The 10,882-nt window shown below is 47.4% G+C and overlaps 1 protein-coding gene across 1 annotated transcript in view; it reads left to right on the forward strand.

The window, feature by feature from the left end:
• The window catches only part of FOXK2 (forkhead box K2), a 105,131-nt gene that overhangs the window by 68,724 nt on the left and 25,525 nt on the right, over positions 1-10,882 (forward strand). The window contains exons 4-5 of the mRNA XM_011933409.1: positions 344-420; positions 1,669-1,815. Of these exons, the coding sequence (XP_011788799.1) occupies positions 344-420; positions 1,669-1,815 (224 nt within the window). The remainder of the gene's footprint in view (positions 1-343; positions 421-1,668; positions 1,816-10,882) is intronic.

Raw genomic sequence — 10,882 nt, forward strand, 5'->3', positions numbered from 1 at the left:
GACACGTACTCTCTCTTTCTTTTTTTTTTTGGAGACAGAGTTTTGCTCTTGTTGCCCTGGCTGGAGTTCAGTGGTGCGATCTCAGCTCACTGCAACCTCCCCGTCCCAGGTTCAAGTGATTCTCCTGCCTCAGCCTCATGAGTAGCTGGGATTACAGGCATGAGCCACCATACCCAGCTACTTTTGTGTTTTTAGTAGAGACAGGGTTTCTCCGTGTTGGTCAGGCTGGTCTTGAACTCCTGACCTCAGGTGATCTGCCTGCCTCGGTCTCCCAAAGTGTTGGGATTACAGGTGTGAGCCACCACGCCTGGCCAATGTACTCTTAATTTCTTTCTGTCCTCAGCTGTACCCTTGGCTGTTGGAATACTGACCCTCACGGGCTGTTCCTCTGCCATGAGATTCTCTGAGCTGCCCTTCCCAGTGCGTCAGACCTTATTCTGACCTTTTCCCTCTTGGCTTAAAACAAAAGCCAGGTGTTTTGCATTGTCTACCGATGGTGTGGCTTTTTGGTCAATCCTCAGAGGATATCCGAGGGGGAAATGAGATGGTCTGAGGAATCCTATTTGAAAAGATGCCGTATGTCTTTCCTTTGTTTGCATTTACCTGCTATGATTTGTTTTTTTCATGGTACAAAAGTATTTAATAAGTGACACATCAGTACAGAAAAACACGGAGCTTATAGCTTGTCCTTTAAAACCAGATGGCCAAGTGAAAAGTCAATACAGATTCTTATTTTCACTATTTAAAAAAATCAAAGGGACACACTGGGCATTGAACTACTATGTTTTTTCTTCTTTCTAGAGATGACATACGTGTTTTCTGATAAGTAATCTACCACACATTGTACTAAAGCAAAGCAGCAAACAGCCAGGAAAGCTGTGCCCTGCCTGCTCCTCTCGCTGGGCTGGACCAGTGGGACACCGTCTTGGTAGGAAAGGAAGAAACTGCAGAGTCGCTAACCCAGAGAGCCTAACAATCTGGTTTATACAGAAAGGCTCTTCAGCAAACATGCAAACACAGTAACATGCTTTAAGAATATGTTTTAGTCTATTTCCAGCACACACATACATGCATAGGTGCCCAGTCAAATAGGAACGAATGCCAATGTAGAAAGCATTTTTGCCTTCACAGCACTAACACCTAAAACGCACACAGCATGTAATACTTTGATCTTTAAGTGGATAATCAAGGAAGTCCCAAGATCACATCCACTACGTTAGCCTGAGTATTCATTTATAAATATATGTATTTTTAAAATAATGCTTTGGCAGGGCGCGGTGGCTCACACTGTAATCCCAGCACTTTGGGAGGCCGAGGCGGGTGGATCACAAGGTCAGGAGATCAAGACCATCCTGGCTAACACGGTGAAACCCTGTCTCTACTAAAAATACAAAAATTTAGCCAGGCGAGGTGGCGGTGGGCGCCTGTAGTCCCAGCTACTCGGGAGGCTGAGGCAGGAGAATCGCTTGAACCCGGTAGGCGGAGGTTGCAGTGAGCCGAGAACGCGCCACTGCACTCCAGCCTGAGCAACAGAGCGAGACTCTATCTCACAAAAAAGAAAGATGAGGTATCAGAGGAACACTTAAAAGCACTGAGAATCTTTAAATCTAGTAAATTTAATACAAAATGTGGTAACTTCAATATTCTTTTTTGTTTTTTTAAATACAGGATGATTCAAAGCCACCTTACTCCTATGCACAACTAATAGTACAAGCAATTACAATGGCTCCTGACAAACAGCTCACCCTGAACGGAATTTATACGCACATCACTAAAAATTATCCCTACTATAGGACTGCGGACAAGGGCTGGCAGGTAAATGCCTTTCAGTTTGTTGTTAAATAGAGGCCGATTGATACTGAGAAGAAGTGGCTGCTGTATTTAACACAGGCACAGGTTAGGAAGGTAGAAGGCGGGGGGTGGGGGGCCGGTGGTTGGAGCCTCCTGTGCTGAGAGGAAGAGGAGTTGGGGCTGGTGCTGCCGTGCTCTGCCTCACCTTCTTCGCGTGGAGCAGAAGGAAACATGGTTCTGGAAGAGTATCTAGGCCTGCGTGCTTTACTGTTGTGGAAATTCATGCGTCTGCGCAGGATTTGTGAAGTGTGGATTGTCTGAGATATTTCCCTTTGACCAGTGCAGTTCATATTTGAAATGTAGGAAAAATTTGAAACCCAGCCTATCCTTCCCTTTGGCATCCTCCTGTCTTCCTCATCTAGTCCTGCTAATGGACAGAAGTTTTGAAGTTTGCAGAAACAGTTTTCAAACCATGTTTTACCAAGGAACACGTAGAAGACATCTTAACCAGTTGGTCGGAATATAAAACAGATGAACGTGGTGTGCCCTGTCTCAGCCGGGGAGCCCACCTGCTCGTGGAACCCCAGGGCTGCCTCCAAAAGACACTTTGAAATCTGCAAAATGTTCCCTTTGGTCAGCTCACACACCAATAATTTTAACCCTTTAGACTATGTAGGTTTTTTCTCTTTCTGTATATCTATGTTGTGTTGGCTGTTTACTGGATGTATGAGAATCTTGCTATTTGAGATAATTTGGCAGTGGGTAGGTTTGAAATATAGAATATTAAAAACCTAGCAAGAGAAGAAATGTATGCATGCTTATAGTTTTTTAATTCGTTAAGTAACCAGGAATATCTATAGAATTTCTTTGAGGCTTTCATGTAATGATTAAATGATCCTTAAAAAAATATCTAAACTGCATGGCTTAGTGATGAGGGTGGTGCAGGGACAACTGTTTTCTGTTTATTGAAGGGAAAAACCTTTTCTCTTTTAACTGCAGTTGTATAAACATGTTATATTGAAAAATAGCCCACCAGCCGGGCATAGTAACTCATGCCTATAATTCCAGCACTTCGGGAGCTGAGGCAGGTGGATCGCGTGACCCTAGGATTTCGAGAGCAGCCTGGGCAACATGGCGAGACTCTTTGTCTCTACCAAAAAAAAAAAAAAGTTAGCTGAGTGTGTTGGGTCACACCTGTAGTCCCAGCTACTCCAGAGGCCGAGGTGGGAGAATCACCTGAGCCCAGGAAGCAGAGGTTACAGTGAGCTGTGATCACACCACTGCACTCCAGCCTGGGCGACAGAGCGAGACTCTATCGTAAAAAGAGAAGAAAGCCTACCAGCCACGTCTTCCATATTTCCTTTGTGGAGGGGCTTGGGGGTCTTGAATCATGGAAGGTCCAGAGTGAGACCCAACCTCCCCTCTGACCCACCTGGTGCACCCCATACCTGGAGTGTCTATACCCTGCCCTGCCCACCTCTGTGTTTACAGCAAGGGGGCATCTCTTAATTGACCATTAGGAAAATGCTGGATTTGGAGAGTTGTTCATATCCAGCTACATGTCAGGGTCTCTTAACACATTGCATGCTAAATTCTGGCCGTATTTACTCTATTTTAATCTTGTTATAAAAGTGAGGCTGTGCTTCAGACTATCTATATAAACGTATACACACACATATACATACTTACACATAAAACCAGACGATAACTTCTACCCATGTTCCAGTGACCATGGCTTTGGGCTTCGTCAAGGAGAGAAACTCCACGTGGAGTCCAGCTGGCTCTGGGGGAATGTGCGAGGATCCCTCAGAGTTTAAGTGCAGCTTATTCTGATGGTTTGAAGTACCAGTTACCTGGGGCTTTGTGAGTGTGTGTTTCTAAGAAGCTTTATTTGACTTTAATCTGTTTCTCTTAAGCGGTATTTCCGTGTGTTTTTTCTCACATCCGTTTATTTGAGAACTACCTGTGAATAGGACAAGGCTTTCTTGCTAAAGAGGGTGGATGGATAAAGGCCCGGCCTCAGTTTTGGGGGTGCCCTAGTCAGGGAGTCAGGACAGGCCTTTTGGGGAGCAGAGCACTTGGAGCAAGGCTCTCCTGGACCGCATTCGTGAAGTGGCGAGGACCCCATGGGACCGACCCCTCATGCATGCACTGCTTTCTGTTGTCTGTTGCAGGTGCCTGCACAGCCCACGTAGGCAGGGAATGACAGACTAGCACACGTCAGGCACCCCTCTCTGCTGAACTGCTATTAAACTTGTTTCTGTTGAAACATTTTCTTTCCTGTGTAGATCAAGGTCTGTAAGTCTACAGCTGCATCTCTTGCCCCAGTAAGGCCGCTCCTGTGTCATTTCACGCCTCGTGGCTCCAGCTAATTTAGCAGGAGAGGGATGAGTTTCTCCAGATTCCCCTTAGTTCATGGACACGTACTCTCTCTTTCTTTTTTTTTTTGGAGACAGAGTTTTGCTCTTGTTGCCCTGGCTGGAGTTCAGTGGTGCGATCTCAACTCACTGCAACCTCCCCGTCCCAGGTTCAAGTGATTCTCCTGCCTCAGCCTCATGAGTAGCTGGGATTACAGGCTTGAGCCACCGCGCCTGGCCTGAATTTTGAATTTTTTAGAGAGCCCACAGCCTGAAGAACCATGAGCCAATTAAACATGTTTTCTTTCTTTTTCTTTTAAAGAAGAATAGAGAGCCAAGAAATAAACCTCCACATAATGTAGTCAAATGATTTTTTTTTGAGATGGAGTTTCGCCCTTTTTGCCCAGGCTGGAGTGCAATACGTGGTCTTGGCTCACTACAACTTCTGTCTCCCAGGTTGAAGCAATTCTCATGCCTCAGTCTCCTGAGTAGCTGGGATTACAGGCATGCACCACCATGCCCGGCTAATTTTGTATTTTTAGTAGAGACGGGATTTCTCCATGTTGGTCAGAACGGTCTTGAAATCCTGACCTCAAGTGATCCTCCCGCCTTGGCCTGCCAAAGTGCTGAGATTACAGGCGTGAGCCACCATGCCCGGCCTCATCAAAATGGTTTTTGACAAGGGTGCCAAGACCATTCATTCAGACTTTCCAACAAGTGGCACTAGGGAAACTGTATGTCCACATGGAAAATAATGAATTTGGGCCCTTATCTTATATCATGTGCAAAAATTAACTGAAAATGGATCAAAGGCCTAAATTTAAGGCCTGAAACTGTAAAATTCTTAGAAGAAAACATAGGCAAAGCCCCCATGACATTGGATTTGGTATTGATGTCTTGCATTTGATACCAAAGGCATAGGCAACAGAAGAAAAAGACAAATTGAACTTCTTGAAAATTAAAAAAATTTGTGCACCGAAAGACAACTTACGTAGTAAAAAGGTGTTCTACAGAATGGGAGTAAATATTTGCAAATCATACATCTGACCAAGGGATTAATATCCAGATTTTAGAGACAACTCCTAAAATTCAACAACAAAGAAACCGAAGACCCAGTTCAGAATAAAGACATTCTTTCAAAGAAGATACAGAAATGGCCAAAAGGACATGAAAAGATATTCAGCATCAGTAGTTATGAGGGAAATGCCAATCAAAACACAGTGAGATCCCACCTCACACTCATTGGATTGACTGCTATTAAAAACAAAAAACCCAGAAAATAGTGTTAGTGAGGATGTGGGGAAATTGGAACTGTTGTGTGCTGTTGCAAGGAATGCCAAACCGTGCAGCTGCTGTGGACACAGTCTAGCGGTTCCTCAAAAAACTAAAAATAGAATTACCATGTGATCCAGCAACCCCACTTCTGAATATAGACCCAAACTGAAGGCAGGTTCTTGAAGAAATATTTGTATGCCCGTTTTCATAGTAGCCTTATTTATGCACAATTTCCAGAGGATGGAAGATACAATGGAATATTATTCAGCCTTAAAAAGGAAGGAAATCCTGACATATGCCGAAACATGAATTGATCCTGAGGTCATTATGCTCAGTGAAATAAGCCAGTCATTGAGATTCCTAGAGTATCACATTCGCGGAGACAGAAGGCAGAATGGAGGTGGCCAGGGGCTGGGGGCGGGGAGAGGGAGCCCGTGTTTCTCGGGGACAGAGCTTCAGTTTGGGAAATGAGAACATTCTGGAGGGGTGGTGTGATGGCTGCACCTCCGTGTGAATGCGCTTCACGCTGTTGAAGTGTGCGGTTTAAAATGGTTAAAATGGTAAATTTTATGTTGTGTATATTTTACCACAAAGGAAAAGAAAAAGGCCCCCTGGAAAAGCTGCTGTCATGCATGTGTTTGTGAAATGGAGGCATGGCCGGTGGACTCTGACCACCATCCTGTGCCTGGTGCTGTCCGAGAGCAGCCCTGGCAGGCGTCAGGGCCTGCTCGTCACTGCCCTCTCTCCCATTGCTCCTTTGCTGAGAGGCTGCCATCTCTCTTTCCCACTTTGGTTGAATTTGGCTGAACATAACTGAGTGGGCCAAATAGTAGATGTGCGGGTGGGTAGGCAAAAGTCAAGTCCTGCCACCCAGTGCTTATTAAGCACTACATAAAAAGGACACAGAATTCACTGGAGGAGAATGTGCCCGAGTTTGCCTGAGTCACATACAGCTCACTGCCGAGCAGCAGCCTTGAAGACCCTACATCCAAGTGTGACTGACAGCAGCGGTGGGCGCAGGGGAAGGGTCGCAGCTGCAGCCCTGAGGTTGGGTCGGCTCCCGACTCAGCCTCTCCTCTCGCCGACCACTTTCTCTTCGCCCTGTGTTTCCTTGCTTGCCCCTCCCCACACCTGCACAGACCTTTGTCAGGGGAACCCAGGTCCCTGGGGCCTCCAGGTGGAGTGAGCTTGAGCGACCTGACTTTGCAAACCTGCCATCCAGCCAGCAGGTCACTTGCCTTCCTCAGGCCACACTGGCTGCATCCTCCACTTGTTAAAAGTTGGCTCTTTAAACTCATAAACTGTAGATGCCACGAGTCTTTGTCGTTCCTGCTGTTTCTCCAGTGCTTTAAGGATGTTTGCTGGCATTGAGTAAATGCTTGTTGAATGGGTGAGTGAGTATACCAGTGGTGCATATTCATGGCGGAAGGTCTAAGCAGCACTGTGGAGGGTACAAGGCCACTGGTGTTTTGCCCTTTCCCTCCTCCTCCCCACCTCTCCATCTCCCTGGCCCTCCTTTTAAATTGTTTCTCAGACACCTTTAGGTTTCTTTGTTATTTTTTCTAGACCTTTTCTATGCATTTGCAATGTTTTTCCCCCAAAACTCTTGTATAACGTATAAAATGATCTTATCTTGATTTTGTTCCATTTCAATGGCTCGTTCTTTTTATTGAAGTGCTGAAAATGAGGTGTTGAGAGAACCTGCAGCTCCTTCACTTACCGGAAATGCACGTGCCCTTTAATTGGCACAGAGATCAAGAATCAGAGCACTCCCTGTGCCCCAGTCCAGCCCGGTGGGAAAAAGTGCACGTCTGCAACCAGGGGCCTGATTCTGCGTCCTGGCGGCCCCTAGCTGACCTGCTGCTGTGTCCTGGGTGCCCCTAGCTGACCTGCTGCTGTGCCGTCAGCAGGTGTCCATGCCCACGGCTTCATCTTCAGTGGAACCGCTTTTTCCACCTCAGTTCCAGGGCCCTTGGCTGTCAGACCCCCTCCCCCCCAACTTTCCCTGTCTTTTCTGTGCCCCCTGTCACAGCTCCTCAGTGAGGACCTCTGCGCCTGTCTTGTGTCACTTTGTGTCTTTAATAAGTTCTGGAACCATCTGGAACCTCAGTTTCCTCACTGGTGAAATGAGTGGGCCACTGCCTCCCCTGAGAGCTTATTTTACACATCATGAGCTGACGTTTACAGAAGCAAATACCCTATTTCCATATTGCTTCTTGGGACCATCTTGAATTTCACAGACAGTTTACAAGAATCTGTGTTTCCATAGGAAATGCCGATACTCTCTTTTTTTTTTTTTTTTTAAACATTTTCGTATGTTTTCCCTATAATTAGAGCCAGTTGCTGAAGCACAGTAGGATGTGTGCTCTGTGACAGACTAATAGGAGCAACCTTTTCTCTTCCACAGCGCTGCAAACTCCTGCCCCTCCAGCCCCCGGGGAGCGGGGTCTTCAGGGTACAAGGTGGGCCGAGTGATGCCATCTGACCTCAATTTAATGGCTGACACCTCACAGCCTGAAAATGAAAAGGAAGCTTCAGGTGGAGACAGCCCGAAGGTAAAGGCTTTGTAGCCTTGAAGCAGCCCCTGGGGGAGAGTGTGCAGCCACAAAGCCCTCAGTGTCACCTGTCTGTCACTCACCTGTCTGTCACTCACCTGCTGTCTCGTGCGGTGGGCCCCAGCCCTGCCAGGGTGTCGGTGGGGATGTGGGCTTGACTCTGGTGTTGCTGCTGACTGTGTTCCTGGTATTGGGGTGTTGCAGGCGTACTCTTTTAGTCATTCAACACACATCTTAGGATTCCCCTAATAGCAGCTGTAGGCCCAGGTGCTGAGCAGACAGCGGAAGATGGAGGATTATGCGAATGCACACCCTGCCACTCATGATTATATGGGGCACGTTTGTCCCTTGTTCGGACAGCAGTTGTTGAGAATCACACTATGACCTGGCACGTTTGTGTTCTTTGACCCAGTAATTTTCCTTTTAGGACTTAGACCAAAGGAAATGGCAGAAAGTTTGTATAAAACAGCAGAATGCGGCTGGGTGTGGTGGCTTACGCCTGTAATCCCAGCCCTTTGGGAGGCTGAGGCGGGCGGATCACTTGAGGTCAGGAGTTGGAGACCAGCCTGGTCAACATGGTGAAATCCCACTTCTACCAAAGAAATACAAAAAGCCAGGCGTGGACGCAACGTGAATCTCAGCTGCTCCGGAGGCTGAGGCAGGAGTATCACTTGAACCCTGGGAGGCGGAGGTTGCAGTGAGCTGAGGTCGCGCCATTGCACTGCGGCCTGGGTGACACAATGAGCTCCTGTTTCAAAAAGAAAAAAAAAAAAAAAAACGCAACCTCAGTGTCCCTAGGAAACGGTGAACGGTAATGAGGCTATTGTGGTTCCACTTAGGAAGAGCATGCACAGTATTTGCTGATATGGAAATATTCCGGATGTAATGCTAGGTGGAAGAAAGGGAGTAAGAACCATGCGTGGTATTACTTGACATATTTAGGAAATGTGGTCTATCCCAGCAGAACGCAGCACAGCCATGAGAATGAACAAGCTACAGCCGTGCATCCCCCACCTGCAGCCGACTGCGGCATCTGACACAGGGTGCTAGGCCAGGAGGGCGCATCCTGTGTACTGCCATTTCTGTCAGGCTGAAAATTGGACAAATCTAAATTGTATTGATTCAGGATGCAGTCAAGTGGTAAGTTAGTAAATCCCAGCAAAATTGCAGTCACTGTAAGAAGTCAGTAGTAATGGCCTCTTTGAGAGGTAGAGGTAGTGGGCTGAGGGCCCATATGAGCATTTCGGGGATGCTGGTGGTCTTGACCTAATATACTGATGTTCACTTTGCAAAAATTTGTTCAGCTGACATAAATGTATCGTGAGCTTTTCTGTCTCTTAATGTTTTTCAATTTAAAAAGTTTTTAGAAACATAGAAAAAAGATCACAAGGAAATACACCAACAGCATAGGCACAGTGACGAAGGCTTTGTTAGCTGTTTACAAGAAGAGACGTAGCAGGCAGTGTGGCATGCACCTGTAGTCACAGCTGCTCGGGAGGCTGAGGCAGGAGAATGGTGTGAACCCGAGAGGCAGAGCTTGCAGTGAGCCGAGATTGTGCCACTGCACTCCAGCGTGGGCGACAGAGCGAGACTCCATCTCAGAAAAAAAAAAAAAATAGTTGACTTTGGGAGGCCAAGGTGGGTGGATCACTTGAGCTCAGGAGTTTGAGATCAGATTGGACAAAAAAGCAAGACCCTGTCTCTACGAAAATTAGCCGGGCATAGTGGCATGCACTTGGAGTCCCAGCTACTGGGGAGGCTGAGGTGGGAGGATCACCTGAGCCCTGGGAATTCAGGCTTCGGTGAGCCAAGATCACACCACTGCACTCCGGCCTGGGCAACAGAGTGAGACCCTGTCCCCAAAAAAGAAAGAAAGAAAAGACAAATGTCCCTTTGTCCACGCTGAGTTGTTAGCGCTAAATGCGGCCTGTGCTGTGGAATCCCATGTGGGCACGTCCGATGTCCTTGCCTCCTGTCCGTCAGCCTGGCCTGCCTGTTTCCCATTCCATTTGTGTTATCCTTGAACAGTATCTGTAATTGTTTGTTGTGCAACTTCATGTAAATAGTGTCATCTTGAATGTATTGTTTTGCAAATGCCTTTTTTCATCCAACATCATCTGTTGCTCTTCATCCATGTTGACAACTGTGTTGTCCAGAAGTTTACAACCGGCGTGGTTCCCTTTCCCAGTGGGCTTGTGCCAGTACGTGTGGGTTTCAGGTTGTCACTATGACGAGGAAACACCAATGGCCTTGAAAGGGCCAGGACCAGGGATGCCAGCCTGTCAGCAGGGCACACAGGAGCCAGGATGTCTCCGACCCCAAGGTGGAGCCTTCGTGGGGCTCTTTGTGGGCCAGGGGGCTGCTCCTCGTGGGCGGCGGGGGCTCCTTGTGGATGGGTATTTGGTGAGTCCAAGGGCTCTGAGCTGCTCTGGCCACCCCTGGTGCTCATGCCTGGGGAGGGGTGCTGCTGGCTCTGAGCCCTCAGCCAACCTTGCCCACCCCTCGCCTGGACCCCTGGGGTAGCCGACAGGATCTGATCTTGGTGGAGGTGCTTTGCCTTGGACTCCACTGGGGTCAAACAGCCTTTATTTCTTCTTTTTTGACATTTGGTTTTTTCCTAACGTAATTTTTAATATTCTTTATAGTTTTCCATTTGTTTCCTCCATGTTTTCAAATTATGTTACTTTTATAGTAAGAAAAATGAGGTATCAGGCTGGGTGCGGTGGCTCACGCCTGTAATCCCGTCACTTTGGGAGTCCAAGGCAGACGGATCACCTGCGGTCAGGAGTTTGGGACCAGCCCGGCCAACACGGTGAAGCTCCTTCTCTACTAAAACCACAAAAACTAGCCGGGCGCGGTGGGCGCCTGTAGTCCCAGCTACTCGGGAGGCTGAGGCAGGAGAAT

Source organism: Colobus angolensis, unplaced genomic scaffold, assembly GCF_000951035.1.
Source record: "Colobus angolensis palliatus isolate OR3802 unplaced genomic scaffold, Cang.pa_1.0 Scaffold1, whole genome shotgun sequence".
In the NCBI taxonomy this organism is placed as follows: domain Eukaryota; kingdom Metazoa; phylum Chordata; class Mammalia; order Primates; family Cercopithecidae; genus Colobus; species Colobus angolensis.